This window comes from Eupeodes corollae, chromosome 3, assembly GCF_945859685.1.
Source record: "Eupeodes corollae chromosome 3, idEupCoro1.1, whole genome shotgun sequence".
NCBI classification, from domain to species: domain Eukaryota; kingdom Metazoa; phylum Arthropoda; class Insecta; order Diptera; family Syrphidae; genus Eupeodes; species Eupeodes corollae.
This window is the reverse complement of record NC_079149.1, coordinates 104,517,468-104,534,498: the sequence shown is the minus strand read 5'-3', so window position 1 is coordinate 104,534,498 and position 17,031 is coordinate 104,517,468. Positions and strand designations below refer to the sequence as shown.

General features: G+C 30.0%; 1 protein-coding gene across 4 annotated transcripts in view; it reads right to left on the bottom strand.

The window, feature by feature from the left end:
• Nucleotides 1-17,031, bottom strand: part of LOC129949708 (ATP-binding cassette sub-family G member 1) — a 73,606-nt gene that overhangs the window by 38,488 nt on the left and 18,087 nt on the right. For all 4 annotated transcript variants that reach the window (XM_056061332.1, XM_056061334.1, XM_056061333.1 and 1 more), the window contains one exon: nt 2,397-3,085. In XM_056061332.1, coding sequence (XP_055917307.1) covers nt 2,397-2,596 — 200 coding nt within the window. In that variant the 5' untranslated portion in view covers nt 2,597-3,085. The remainder of the gene's footprint in view (nt 1-2,396; nt 3,086-17,031) is intronic.

Sequence of the window (17,031 nt, the reverse complement as noted above, 5' to 3'; positions counted from 1 at the left end):
TTGTTTAAGATGAGGAATGCTACTGGCTATGCACTTATTACTCTCTGAAAAACATAGCAGCAATTACCAAACTGATTGGAATATATTAGTACTGCAGTATTAACGCCCTAGACTGTCAATTTCGCGGTAGAGGATAATGTAAAATTCGAGTACTAATATTACGATTAGAAAAATTCTTAAAGTTTAGAATTTGTGAGGAAATTGACTCCGTACAAATTAAAAGATGATCTTACAATTTTGTGCTTTCTGAAAAATGTTTAAGTATTCCTCAAACATTTGGTAGAAATATATAAAACGTTTATGGATGATTCTTGAAGCTTTGTTTAACTTTTCCACTTATTTTCTTTTGAATTATTTACAATTTCACATTCAGAATCACAATATAAGGAGTTATAAATTTATTCGGTTTCAAAAGTATAGGGCTGGAACTCGACTTCTGACAAACTAAGTTGTTTAATCAATTTTCTTCCAGTTGAAAGTTTAATATTGACGGAAACGGATCCAACCTACTATAAAAATGGTGATGCTGAAAGCCACATATCGTACTTTAAGAGGAGGTTATGGTTTACATAATCGTCCAACTACGCAAGCAATTGGCAAAATTTTAAAGAAATTTAAAGACACTAGATTGGTTACTGATATTGTAAAGCCTGTGTATTATCGTTTTGCTCGTACCACTGAGAATATCGCTGCTGCAAATGAAAGTGTTGCCGAAGACTTGAATGTGTCGATTCCTCGTCTTTCTCAGGCATTAGGACTGTGCTATGGCATATTATGGCGTATTTAGAATTTGGATCTACATCTACATCTATATAAAATCAAGCTCACACAACAACTGAAGCCAGCTGACCATTCACAACCTCGTAGACACGTCGAATGGATGCTCGAACAACAGGTGGTGGACGACCGGCGGCGGCGGCGCGGCGGTGGGTATGTTAATTAACAAAATTGTCGTATTTGGGGTCCTGAGAATCACCATAAATCGAAAAGTGTCCATTACAACTACAAAAAGTCACTGTTTGGTCCAGAGGTGTGATTGGACCTTACTTCTTCGAAAACGACCATGGAACGAATTTCACCGTCAATCCAGAGCGTTATGGTAACATGATAAACGACTTTTTTTTTGCCTGCTATTGAAAAATACGACTTGAAGAATGTGTGGTTTCAATAAGACTGTGCAACACGCCACACAATTCGAGCGAATATGGATTTATTGCAAGAGACATTTCCTGGCTGCGTAATTTCTTGTCGGGCGACATCAACTTGCCACCAAGATAATGGGATTTAACTCTTGAACACTTTAAAACCAACATTCGCTAAGTTATAAATGAGATACCGTCCAATATTTGTCAAAAAGTAGTCGAAAACTTAACAGCGCATTCTGACCTAGGGGAAGTTTTGGTTACTTTGAAAAACATGTTGTAACAAATATAAGAAAAACAAATAACTGGAAGAATTTATCAATTCTGTACAAATAATTCAAAATTTTACTGAAAACGACATAGATGTTTCCAACAGTTCTTAGTCCGGTTGTTATATTTGAAAGTTGATACTATTAAATATTAGCATAAGGCCCGTTAAAATGGACATTAACAAGGATATATTAAGAAAATACCAAAATATTTTAAATCTAATTTGCTGTCATATTTTCCATTTAGTAAATTAAAGCTGAATGAAATAAGAACTAAAGGAAAGAGGTTCGTTTGTAGATTCTTAGACCTTGAAAAAACACACAAGTAGTAAAATTAGCAAACATTTTTCAAAATATCTAAGTGTTAAAATGACGTCATATTATTTTTTATGCTGGACACTACTCCACGAACATACCCATCAAGCCTCAAAGTTATATCAAACTTATCTACGTCTTAAAATATAACAATTTAAATTTATTTCGATACTCGAAATAAAGTCAAATCTCAATCCGTAGCAGGATTTTACTTTACTCTTTATCAGAATCTTAGTGATTCTGCTGCGGATGTTGTATTCGATATTCATTTGAATTTCTACTGCACTACAGATTGTTCTTCCAAAAAACTAACTAACACTTTGGGCCAGTTAGTAAATTGTTTAAAAATTGGAAGATTGTAGGGTTTTCACCCTGTTTGGCTAAACGCTAATTAAAATTCAAAAGGATTATGAGCCCACTATATAATTTTTATTTTTGTACTGGTTTTCTAAAAATGATCGTCATTTTTGTTGGTACTTACCACACTGACGGAGCAGTTTTTAAAAACTACTGTTATTATTACAAGTTTTTCGTTTTGCTTCTCCGGAATAAATTAAATAAAAAAACAGTGCTTGAGTATTCCAAACGCTTTCATGATTGTACAAAATATGCAAAAAGGTACAAAACTCCTCATTTATAAAAAAACAAAATACATTTTTAGAAAACTTACCCATGATTGAGGGGTCCATTTTTTAAATTATTCCCAACAAATTCAGTTTGAACTCTTGCCACTGATGCTGCCATAACACTATGCTGATTGGGTGTTGAATTTGTTGTAGCTTGAAAGCTAACCGTACCAGCTGCTAAAATCATTGCACTATTTGTATTTTCTTTACTAACGAGTGGAAGATTTATCCGAGTGTCATCCATAGTCTATCGTATTTAAATGAGTATTATTTAAATTAATGTTTTATTTTTCTTTTGTTATTTTTTTAAATTTATATTGATTTTTTACAACACTTTACACAAATACATAAAGCTATATGTAAACTTTGGTATTATTTTTATTTTCTATGCGAGATAACGCATTTTAAATTGACACTTTATGTATTTTACGATGAATAACGAACCTTTGATCACATGGAAATGGATATGGGCTTAGAGGCGCCTATATATTCACACATAAAGGCTTACTTCCGAATAAATTTTTAGATTGTTAGATGTTATCTTTGCGAACCTTTTGGTTTTGGTTTATTTATTTTGTATGTGATGAATTTAAATGGTGAATGAATTGATTTGAATTGATGATAAGGTTATATTTTGATGTTTTGAATACTTTACTTCCGTTGTCATTGTTTTGAAAGAATCCATACAATTTGATTGCAGTGGGAGTGAGAGTGCGGCTTGCAAGTGCTGGATCTGTAATAAGAAGAAATGAAAATCAACATTTGAATGGTTTAAATTTAAATTAAACTATTAATTCTACAAAAAAAGAAAGGGCACCTTGTGACACACAATTGTTTTTTCACTTCATTTAATTCAAGTCATTTGGGATAGGAAGTATTGAATCTTCTCGCATTTGATTTTTGTGTCTGTAAGCCAACCTCTAGGACAGTAAAAGTATAATAATGTTTCCCAAATGCAAAGATAACTTTTAAAGCAATATAATGAAATGCAATCAATCGATTGAAAGTAAAAAGTGGTGCCAATAAAGGCTGCATCCTGTCACCGATATTGTTTTTTATTGGCAATTCTAGATAAATGGATATCGTTTTCAGTCATTAAAACTTAAATGTTTTCACAAAAACACACTACACAACATTTAATAAATACTAACTTTTATTTATCTACTTGTATTATAAATAACACAAAGCAAACAAATGCATTGCCATGTGAATATAGGTTCAAATCAGTGTTTTCTGTTTTTCAAATAATTCAACTCTTCTTATTTACAAGTTCAGTCACAGATACATTATTATAACACTGCAGTTGTTGACAGAGCAATTATTTTGTATTACATACTATCTACGTATACTAACAATAATGAGACGCACGTTGTTAGGTTTTAAATTGTAAATTGTAATTAAATTTGAGTTGTGTTATAGCATCGCATGTAATAATTGTTTCCATACACATTGTTGATCACTTTAATTCTATGAGATGATTGGATAACGACATATTACAGATATTTATCGGAAGTTTATACGAATACAAATTATTGGTAATTGAAAATAGCTTAGGGTAAACAATTACCCATAGAATAAGTTGATTATATTTAGTTTATGTAACTGACAGCCATTTTGATTGACACTGCAATAATTCTGTATAATTTTTTTTGTAATACATATTTAGATTTTGGAACCTTCAAAAACAATTAAGATCCTTTTAAAAACGTAACATTTAATTTGTGTTAATATTTTACTCGAAGTTTGACCACAATTTAATAATAAAGTTTTAGTGAGAAAAATGTCTTTATTAATTTATTCAATTTTACAGAAAATTTGTTATTAAATGTCAAAACATGAAAGCTTCAAAAAGTAACATCTTCCCAAATATCAGGCTATTCAAAATGTGGTTGCAGCACTTTTGTTTATTGGTTGCCATTTTGTCATCTTAAATGTGAACTATCTTAAGTTATATAATTCATTTTATTACGAATTGATTGAAGCCTAAAAATGAGTACAATAGCGAGAGATCTAAAAGATCTTAACATACATAAATCCACTGGTCTGGATGGTATGCCCGCTATTGTTCTGAAGAGGTATTCTTCAAAGCTGGCAAAACCACTGCGTAAGCTTTTTCAACTGTCCTACTTCCTCCTGTTCCTCTTAATTCTGAACGATTGCACTTACGTCCCTCCTTCCCAAGGTCATGCAAACGCTGATTAATTATCAACTCAAGAAATTTCTCGAAGATTAAAAGCTTCTTAATGATCGTCAGTACGGCTTTCGAAGCAATAGGTCCATTGGTGATCTCATGGTTCATCACACCGAACAGTGGAGCAAATCTTTACATCGTTTTGGAGAAAGTAAGACATTTGATAAGGTTTGGCATCAGGCTCTCTTATCGAAAATGCTTGATTTCGGCTTTCATGAATGCCTTCTTCATTGGATAAGTAATTATCTTTCGGATCGTTCAAGTAGTATTGGATGGGTTCAAGTCTAAAAACCACAAAATAAATACTGGTGTGCCCCAGGGCTCTGTATTTTCTCCAAAACTCTCATTTTTTTAATGATCTCCTGTCTGCAAACTTCAAATCCAATACATTGTTTCGCTGACACATCCCTCTTCTTCGGATGTGGAACTGTAACGACAAAATATCATCAGCTCATTAAATTCGGACCTTAACAGCATTGTACGATGGGGAATAAAAAACCGCGTGGAATTTAATGTTTAGAAAACCCAATGCTGTCTTGTATCGTTAAATTAAGATGTGTCCCCCGTAAATTTTCTTTTTTACCGTTATTTTAAGGGGTTTTACTCTAGTAAAATAGCCAACTGCATTCCTCCCCTTAAACAGTTCAACCGTAATGCTCGCGCTTCTAGGAATGCTCATCAGTGTTCCCTCGAGCCCAACTTCGGTCGTACTGTCAAGTACAGAGATTCGTACTTTAGCCGCACATAAAAAACACTAGCAAACAAATTGTTAAGATTCTTAATAAACAAAATCCCTAAACCAACAAAATCTGGCGCATCTTTTTTTCCTATCCCTAGAAAATACTGAAAGTGATTCAATTGCGTGAAAAATATTTTTTAGCTGTTTGTTTTTAAAATAATATGAAATGCACTTTTTGTTTGCTTTAACTATTTAAAAGCTTTTGCTTTGAGTGCGAGTAGTAAAAACTACAACTACTACCACAGCTATATAATTTAGTATTATTGTCTATCTATTTAATTTTGTCTTGATGCTCACACGGCCATTGAGTCTGTGACAAAATACTAACTATTTTAATTAAATCACTTAACGACCTTCTGTTGATTTTACACACAGCCATACCTACCAACCTACGTTTAGATGCTTTTTTATGATTAAAGTAAAACGGTACAATGACTTTTATTTTTATTAACAAACGTACAGCAACAAAAAAATAAACAAACTCTCGTTTTTATAGACAACGTCATTGTCCTGGTTTATATATTTAGAAATATTTTTTAAAATCTAGGTGCATCATTCACTTTTCTTGCTAAGGAGGGAGGGTAAACGTGTGTATGAGTTTATGGCTGCAGTATAGCGCAGCGTGGGGTAAAGAGTTAAAAGCTGTATAGCGAACTAATGGCAGTAATTACAAATTAAGAGGAAACAATTTGTCTGATATTTCAAAACAACTGTCATAGGAATTTAGAACAGTAAACAACTTGTATTAAGTATATTTTACTTAAATTGGCATTAATTAAAAATTTAATGAAACAAATTTGTTGAATTGACAAATAATTGTATGAACGCAGTAAAAAAATTTGAATAAGAAAACGACTATTTTAATAAACAATGTCTATTAAACGGAACAAATCCGTTTTTTTAATGTTTATAGGCTCGAGGAAATGTTGAATGATTTCACTGGTCGATGATATTACATTTTTCAAGGATTAAAATGTCCTAAATTCGAATCTTGCCTTTCAGTTTTTCTCTAAGATCAGATAAAATATGCCCCTTTAAAAATGCTTAAGACAGGACAAAACAGTTTTTGGAGGCTAAGTTAAAACTCAGCGTATTCCTTTATAAGAAAATGTATACTGAATTTGAAAACCACACAAATCCTTCAATTTGAGATACAGTTTAAATCATTTTAGTATCTTACTTAGTTTCTAAAAATTCTCATTAGTTAGAAGTCTTTAATTGGCTCTATATAAAGTTCGAATTTAATACATTCACAGTTTTGAATAATACTTTTTTGAGTTAATTTTGTTGCTGATTTATAAACCACACTTTGATTTAACTATTTGCTCAAATTTTAAAAATATGTGTTTTGAACTTTATTTTTAATATTGTTCAGTTTAAAAAAATACGTTCAATCCGTTGTACGTTTTTTTTCACTTTTTATAAATACCCATTTTCAACATTGTTTTTATATTTCTAATATTTCCTAATATAGACAACGGAATCGTTGCAAGAACAAAAGTTTCTTGCAATCCGTTTTGCCTTTTTCCTGTTTTAGCATAATCGGTTCACCGTTTTTAATTCAATTTTGTTGAATTGATGAAACTGAATATTGAAGAAAGTTAAGATGGAGAACCATCACAAGTTTTGATCGGAAAAATTTAAATAGTAAATTAAATTTTAAAAAGTAATATCCCAAAAACTTTTCTTCATATTGTAATTTGGAAGTAGACTTTGAATTAATTGACTGAAAGGAAAATGAGTATTATGTAAATAAAATTTGAATAGAAATGTGATCAAGTCCTTATTAGCAAATTTATGGACTTAATGTATTATTTTATTGTTATTGTTCGACTTCACTTTAATTGTTTCTTTAAAATAGTCATATATTTTGAATAACTTAAAGTTAAAGTTGAAGTTTTTTAATGAACTGATTCATTAATTTATGAATGATTTTTTAGGCAAAGTTAAGAATTAGTTGAATTTTAATGAAAAATTGCGTGAATCAAAATTGTTCCCATTTCTTAACATACAAATTTCAATTATTTAAAATAACTTTAGTTTCTAATTTAGTAAATTTCAAAACTTAATATTCACAAAAAACACTTCGATAATTTACCAGCCATTTTATGAAATTCCCATTAGCTCCCTAAGTATCATAAAATTGTTAAACATTTTATCGGTTGGTTGGTAGTACACCCATCAGAGCACATTGCACGTCATGCAAAATTTTTATAGTTACTTTGTATTGTTTGTTTTTTTTTTCTATTTTATTTATCATACGCCTAAAATCTAGGCCAGGCTAAAAGGGGATGTTTTTTCAAGTGCAAATGCACTCAATTTTAGCAAACGTACGTTCATTTATTGCAAAAGCAAAATATTTGATGGAAATTTGCCAAATCAGACAGATTGTCGTCGGCATTTATTGGTATTTAATTTTTAGTTTCTATTTTTAACTTTCAGAGGTAGAATTTTTGAAAAACCGTGCTCTGGAATGAAATTTACAATTTTTGCTTGTTCCACTTTAAAATGTGGTGTTGTTCTCGTGTAAAAATTGAAGTATCAACCTATAAAAGGAAAAAAACAATAACAAAGAACAACGTTTGCATCTTTTTTCTGTTGTTGTTCAAAAGTCGTTTTCAGAATTATTTGCAACATGTTTCAGTCGACACCACATCGCATCGTTAGCCCAGCACACGTCAGGCTACGGAATGTGTAAAATTAAGTTTCCATGTGGTTTAGGTTTAATTAAAGGGTATTCTTGAATCTGCATACGACATACCTTCGTTCGTGCTTTTGTTAAAGTTTAGGTCTCTGCAGTAGAGAGAAGAAATTGCGGAAACACCTGAGCTCTGGGCATATATTCAAAATTTATATGAGCAGTTTTTTGTATACATGATATACCTTGCCTACCCGTTTCGTAGTCGTATATGTGACGACTCTACGACGACTATAAATTCGGGTCACGTCTGGTTGAGCTGAATTGCACTATTCTCGACCAAGATTGATGATTGTTTTTACTTTTTTGGGAATAGCTAGCTGGCATTTATATGAGGTATTCTTTCTCGCCTCCAAGGAAATGAAAGAAATAAACAATTTTTAGACTACTACACACAGAGGAAGGAGATATAAGAAATAATTGAAAGCGAACGAAGGTCTGAGGGTTATAATATGTGTCCGGTCTCCGGTTTTTGAATTTTGTTCAGAAGCCCCTTTACCTAATATGAATTCACTTGAAATTACATATTCACAGCCAAAAGTTGTTCAATTTGTTGAGATATGAGATTCATAGACTATAACAACATTCAGAGACCCAGCTTTTTAAAATATGGTTTCGACCATGCAATTTTAACAAATTTAAAAAAATGAATTGAAGTAAGAAACTACTTTACATATAATGGTCAAAATTTGAATAAAATTGATTTCTTATCCTTATAGAAATCTAGCTTCCTTTGTATAGAGATTTTAGTTGCTTGAGAAGTTTTGATCATGTTGATCTATTGATCAAACTCAAAATTATACTCAAAAGTTTTTTAATATGAGAGTTTAACCATTTTGAATTTTCACTGTGTATACAAGTTAAATAGGAGGTTAAGCAATTGAAATTGAAGTGTTATTGTTCTAGAAAATCTAGTATATTTCTAAAAAATCTTGCCTCAAATGATTCAAAATAAGAATTTAAAAAAAATCGAACTTTCAAATATGAGTTTGATGTCCAAAATTATATTTCGCATCCTATAACTTTTTTAAAGTTTCCATGGCATTTTAAACCGCTATCATTTTCGAAACTAACATCTTATGCCATTTCACAAGTAAAAACTACTTTATTACTAAATATTGAACACAGTTTGCAAAACTAAAGCATTTTTGACTCGACGTTTAGACTTTGCTGTATGTAGTAGAAATGATAATTTTGTTGTTGTTACCCGAAATATTGTCGAAAACCAGGCTTCGTCGATCCTCGTCAATCTTTGGAATGAGTCATTCTACAAACGACATCACAACCTAATTTGCACAAAGTTTCTACCTTAATGCTTTTCGATTTTAGTTAAGATAAGAACTCTAGGCCATATATTCAAAGCAACGTAGTATTTTTGCTGATTGGGTCTCTGAAATGCACAAAAATGAGGCCTATTTGAGGCTACTTTCATAAGAATGTCGCATTAAGAACATGAACAAATTTGCGAATAAGACTCTTAAGCCTTAACTTGTCATCGTTTGAGTTTTTTTTTGGATGGCGGGCGTTGTGATTGGACATCAAAAAAAAAAAAATCAAATGGGGTGGCGCAACAGTCCGTTGTGAACCAGGGCCTAGTGACTTACAACTCCCAACCATTCCTGTGTGCGAGTAATGTTGTCAGGAATGGAGGGGACCTACAATTTTATGCCGAATCCGAACGGCTAGTTTGAGAAAGCACTTTTTCATGACAAGAATTACTCTTGAAGGATTTGTCAATTCCTCGCAAGAGGCAGTACCCGCGAAAATTAATTTTTTTAAATTAAGGTGGCACAGGCAGGGATTGAACCCAAGACCCCTTGCCTGACAGTCCAACGCACTAACCATCATGCCACGGGTACTACTACTGGACATCACTTCAAAGAAAATGAGGCTGTTGGAACCGTTTCGTTAAATGCATTGCTATGTCGAGCTATGATTAAAAATTTTAAACGGCCGAAGTAGAAACATACTGATGTGGACCACATTTATTTTTGACAATACTTTTGTGTGTTAAGTGCCATACAAGCAACGAAAATAGTGGCAATTTGGCAAAGAAAAGGTTCCTCAAAAAGGGGCGCCTGATTTAACGCTTTTCTTTGGGGAATACGTGAAAATAAGGTCTATTTTAAAGCTTTATCATAAGCACACAACCACAAATGTGCTTGTTGGACATAAAACATTTCATGACAACTATAATGATGTTGGAACCAAAGGAACTCCATATGAAGATTGGAAACATTGCTATCATTTTGGTTTGCTTACAAGCTGAAACAAAACTTCAAACTGCAAATGCTAATATTAATTTTCAACAGTGTTAAAAAAATAAACAAAGGAGAACAACGAATTTAAAAATCCTTAATTTTTTTGGATCGTAAAAATTGACTTTTAACGAAATCATTGATAGCTGTCACAGCAAAAATGTCAATGTGATTTTCCAGGCAATATGACGTTTCTGTCGTACTATAAATTGAGCTACCAGATGTTTGTTGGTTATCTTGGTTTCTTTAAGGGAAACGTTTGATCAAAAAAATTTATGAATATCACCAGATGTCAGGCGATTTAGTACTTCTATTTGAATATATTATTGAAACAACACATTTTACGTTGGCGGCCTCTATATGAAATGCTTTTTGAATATTAGTTAATTGAGTTTATAATCAAATTACTTGGTAGTTACATTTGAATATCAAGAACCAGATATTACAATAGCTAATTTCATCCCTACAGCTCAACTATTCGTCGATAATAAACTTAAAAAAAGAGTAATATTCCAGATTTTAAATTTAAATAGAAACTTAAAAGTTTGTTGCAAAAAGGAGCTTCTTGCAAAGTGAAGTACTTAAACAATTCTATGTTAGATTTTATAAAAGCAGATATCTAAGTTAAAATTTGTTTGCAAAAAGTGCTGTTCGTAGTTACAACTTATAAATTGGTTTGGTCACAGATTCGAAGTATCTCTTCGAAATAATTTGTATATTACGAATAATGCAACTGATGTTTTTTGTGTTCACAAAATTTTTATTGAAACAATTCGAAAATAAAATTCAACTTTTTCATTTACAGAACCCGATGAGTATAGGCTGAGAAGGGAGTCAAATGTCACTTTTGACATTTCTATCATATTAAAAATGTCAAAAACTGGCTCTGAATTATACTTCAGATGCTGTCATGTCATAGGAATGAAAGTGTTGCAACACCATAACAAGTAAATATTTTGAAACACATCCCTTATACATTTTTCTAATGTCAATTCTGAAAATCAAGTAACTGATGTAGATTTGTATTAAGCAATAAACATAAATTGTGCAAGCCCAACCATACTTACATATTTTAAGTGTTTTTTGTCTTAAAAAATAGTTACAAAATTAGAGTTCAAATTGATAGATTTAAGGGATTGTTAGATTTAAAAAAATAATTTTAACAAAAGGCATCTATTGAAAAAAAAATGCAGCTGTCAAAACAAAAACAGCCGTTATATTGTTGGACATAATTTTAAAATTACTTATATAACAATATAAATAAATATGTCTGTTTGCTTACTTTTGTAGCACGAAATATACATAAATCCTTTCAAACGAGGGAAAAATTCTCTCAGAGAAAGTGTAACATGCGACAAAATAAACAAACACTTTTCTTGTTTTTTTTATTTTTGTGAAATTTTAATTTATTTAACAAATGACTTTTGAAAGTATATCCACCGTGGTGACAGACATTTTAAATTTTTCGATATCCTGTTAGTCAGAAAATGATTCAATAATAACTGAGTAAGTTTTTCAGACGTGGAAGGAAGCAGTGTAGGAAGAAATTGCATCAAAAACTATTTCAAGAAAGTTGTGCTTAACTTTTTGAAATGTTCTAAGTTAACGTTTCCAATTTCTAATCATTAGCAAAAATCCACAAAACAAACAATCAAATTATTTTTCTTTCAAATTCTCGTGTTTGTAATATCAAAAAAGATCTGTATGGAAAAATTTGGAAACTGTATGAAAAAATTCAGCTTAATGGAAACTGTTTCACATGTAATCAAATTGTGAATTTTATAAGCAGTTTCATAGTTCAAATAAGTCCATCGGTCTTAATTTTGTATATTCATTCACTTATTTGAGTATAGAGAATTCTATCTATCGTTTTAGTTTCCACAGATACAATTATTTATTTTTTCATAGCTTTGCATTTGAAAACAAATATGTACATATGTATACTTATGTATTTATATAATTTTGCAAACAACTTATACAATAATCTTGTTTTCTTTTCTAAGACAATCAGCTGGTCAGGGTCAAACTTAATTTAAACAAAGCCTTTTATAGTTTTTTTGCCACTAGTTAGATACTTTTGTAGTGTGGTTTAGTTTCTTTTTTATTTTTTTTTGTGGGCGATGCGAAATAAAACGGCTGCGACGACAACAACGATAGACGATATGTGTGTCCGGATTTGGCTAGAATTCTATTTGCGGTTATCAACGACCTAAAAATGTGCTATATTCAAGTCTACCATTTAATAAATTATGTATGCATCGAACATGATGTACGTATAAAAAACATACTTGAATTTATAATGAATTTTTCATATTTTTATACGCCACACATCAGGCCATGAGTTTTTCTATTTCATTAAAGTAATTTGAATATTTTTTTTTTACTTTGGAATTATTATGTTTAAAAAAAATTAGGGAAATATAAATTGAGGTAGGTTTATGATTCAAGAAGGTATTCAAAAAAAAAAATACAAGCTTTGTGGTTGAACTGTGCGTTTGGATTTTTATTCTCATAAATTATACAATTATGACTAACATGCAATATTTTTATTGCAATTTTTGTGTGTTTTTCACGCAAGTAATTTATATTCTGTGCATTTTAAGACCATCACTTTGAATATTTTCATTCTAAAGTACTTTTTACTACACATAAAAAATATTGTTTTTCCTCCTTAACAATTAAAATATTTTCAAAAATTCTCTTTTTATTTCCTTTTAATTTCCAGCTCATTCCTGGAAGGGTAAATTACTTTTCTGACATTGTTCTGAGAATTCATCTAACTTTAATCGCAAAAGTTATTGTTTTTTTTAAATTCAATTAAAAGAAAACAATGTTTTTTGGTATAACTTTATGCAACGAAAACTAACAAAACGAAATTAATAGACTTTTTTGTGCAAAATCTTTAGTTTGGATAGGTGTGTTTTTGAAAATCAATTTAAGTTCTAGAGAAAAGAATATAGTCCTTTTTTTGTGGGTTGATACATAATGTATATGTTTTTTTAATATTCACTTTCAACTTTTTATTCCAAATGGCATCATGAAATAAAAAAAAGAACAAGATTTTATAACACCTCTGATTTTAAGATTAAATGCCAATATTGTTCTATAATTTATAAACACCTAAGGTAGCGCAAAACGCCTATACAAAGCTTTTTGTCTTTAATGTTTTTGTTTTTTTTCTTGCTCCTTATAAAATATTCAGTGCATTTTATTTCACCCACGTAATATTGGCGAAAATCGTGATTTCCATTTTTTAGATCTTTAAATTTTATGAACTCAATAAAGTAGGCATAACCTATGCCATACATACCTATTCTATTTTTATTGTGAGATTATATCCCTTAAGAACGATGGTAAGGTTAATTGAGTCAGTAAAAACATGTTGTAACATTTAAACTTCTTATACTAAATTTATAAAAGAAGCTTTGTGTTTTGTGAATTAGCAAGGACTTACATAGAGAAACAGGATGAACCTAAACTGAAGGTTGGTTAACGATAAATTACTCACCAATTGATTTATCAATAAAAAAGGTCTTTTATACAAATCATAAAAAGTCCTTCATGATTTTATAAATTAATAAGTGTTGACTCTTCAAACAAATCATTTTGGTATATGAAAACACAAGTGTTTTTAACTTCCCATAGAAATTTATGTTAATCGGTCCAATTGGTTGAATTCAAAATTTTAGCATTTATCGACGCTTTTAGGTCCCTAGAACATAAATAAAAGTTTTTTAGTGAGATATCTAAGTGCGTATTTGAGCGTACTTCGTATCACAAAAAATGTCAGAGATATCGATTTGAAATACATATAACAACATCAAAACATCCAGAAAGGATTTTCAAAAAAATTGAGTGGGTGGTATTTTTAAATGTCACATCGAATATTTTACGAACAGCTAATGATTGGTTTATCATCTAAAAAAAAATTTGCAACAAAGATTTTGGCATTTAAACAAATTTTGAGCAAAAAAGGACTGGTTTTTATAAAAATAAAAATCTAAAAAGAAGCTGGGATGCGACCCACACTGATAACTTCCCATCCCGTCTGTCGATTTGTCTTGCTTAAAAGTTTGTCTATATGTTCTAGTATCAATTTTACCAAATTTGCGTACTATTTTTTGAAGATTTTATTTTTTATGAAAAAACGGACTGTTGGATTTTTATATAAAAATCATTAAATATTGAAAACAATATTTTCTGTAAAATAAATAAGTTTGAAGCCAATATCTAAAATTTTTGAAAAGCTATTTGAGTCGAAAATTAATTTTTACCAACTTTTGTTAAATTTTTTTAGGTTTTTAATTTTTTGTACAAAAACTATCAATTCGATTTTTTTCAAAATTTTACTGAATGTTAACAACAATATTTTTTGAAAGATAAAAGTATATAAAAGACAATATCTACAATTTTTGAAAAGATATTTGAGTCGAAAATCAATTTTTACCAACTTTTATAAATTTTTTTAGGTTTTTATTTTTTGTAAAAAAAACTGTCAATTCGATTTTTCTCAAAATTTTACCGAATGTTGAAAACAATATTTCTTATAAGATAAAATTAGTTTAAAGCCAATATTTCAAAGTTTTGAAAAGATATTTGAGTCGAAAATCAATTTTTACCAACTTTTAATTAATTTAATTTTTTCTAAAAAAACTGTCAATTCGATTTTATTCAAAATTTTACTGAATGTTGAAAACAATATTTTTTGAAAGATAAAAGTAAATTAAAGCCAATATCTCAAAGTTTTGAAAAGATATTTGAGTCGATATTCAATTTTTAGGAACTTCTGTTATTTTTTTCGGTTTTTAATTTTTTGTAAAAAAAACTATCAATTCGATTTTTTTCAGAATCTTACTGCACATTGAAAACAATAGTTTTTGAAAAATAAAAGTGAATTTAAGCCAATATCTCAAAGTAAAAAATAAGTTTTAAGCCTAAATTTCAAGTTTTTGAAAAGATATTTGAATCGATATTCAATTTTTACGAACTTTGAGTAATGTTTTTTTTATACTCCTTTGAGACCACGTTACAGTTTATTGTATAGAATTTAATTCAAGTCTCTAACGTTATTGGTTCGTAAGATATTTAGGGTTAACCAAAATTTTCCCCTTTTTTTAAACTGCTATGGTAAAAAAACCACCCACGCAATTTTCTTGAGAACCCTTTCTGCATCTTTCTGCCTTATTATCTGTATAACAAAATTTATTTTTAGTCGATATCTCTTCTGGTTCTTGAGCTATGGACAACGAAAAAAACGTCGCGAACGTACGGACGTACGGACGTACGAACGTACGTACACACGCACGCACAGACATCTTTCTAAAAATCTTTTATTTCGACTCTATTGACCTTGACACGTCGAGAAATGTCAAAATTTTCAATTTGACAAATCGGACCCATTACAATAACTTCCTATGGGAAGTTAATAAAAATCTAAAAACAAAAATAATATCAAAAGTTTGTAAATATTGATTTTCGACTTGAATATAAATAAATTGGCTTTGAAGAGTTAAATTTGCCAAATTTGATCATCAAATATTATTAAGACAATAAAATAGTAGCTAGTTTAATTGGTTCAGTAATTTTTGAGAAAACTTTGAAACAAAAAAAGAAGCTGGGATGCGACCCCAACTGATAACTTCCCATTCCGTCTGTCGATTTGTCTTTCGGTGGACAGAATTTTTGTTCGTAAAGTTACTCGTGTGTTTGATTAAAATCTCGAGTTTGAGATTTCTTGCGTATGCACTACTCGTCACATAGATCCTGTATGTCGCACGTAAAAATAGTTTAGTATGCATATAAGCTGATGTTCATTTTGCGCATTATAAAAAGGTTCCTTTTTTTATTTTTGTCTTGATATTTCATTTAAACCAACGAACCTTATTATAAACCCAAAGTATAATGCTATTAATAATAAATTCTGACATAAAATATTTATCCATTTCAGTTTACACGTACGCGCATAAATTATAATAAATAACGAAGGTATAGAAAATTCTGCAATACGGTTAGTAGGTACTTAATTCTTTCTCTCATAGAAAATGTATTCCCCCGAAAGATGAAATCTATATAAAAACAAAACCATATGCTTGAAGAGTTTAGAAAAGCTTTTCTCTAAAATATGTATCTTTCCCAAACAACTTTTTCCTATAATATATCTAACAACTTAATAATTCCAAACTCATTTGAATAAATTTTACCTTCTATACTCGTCGTACTCTCAAAACCAACCCCGCAAATAAAATTGAATCCTTCAAGTTTAATTTTTCGTAATAATTCCATCTTTGTACCTGTTTATTGCAACAAAAAGATTGTATCATAGGTACAGGGATTGTATTTTTATTCGGTTTATGAAAACTTAAGGCAGTGTTTGTACTTTTTCTTATGCTACTAATACACCATATGTGGTGAAAACTTTTAGTTATCGATAAGCAAAAGCAACTTATTAAATTCATATAAAAATACTTGTACATTTCAAAAGTTTTTTAATATTTAGTTTAAGTTTGTAAAAATATAGACCAGAAACCAGAGTGTATGATAAAAAGTTTTTCTTGAAGTTTTTGAAATACAAAAATGAACATACTACAATACTTAGTTTTTTTTTGTACACTGTGGTGAAAAATATTCTTACTAAATTCAAAGGGAGTTTTTAGTCTTAACGCTTCTATGAACACTGGAAATTTTCCTTTGTGTTCCATATGAACGCCTTTAAGATGAGAAATGGATTGAAAGAAATATATTTTCTAAGAATGAGTATTTTAAGATCATTGAAACCAGAGATTTGATGTTTAAC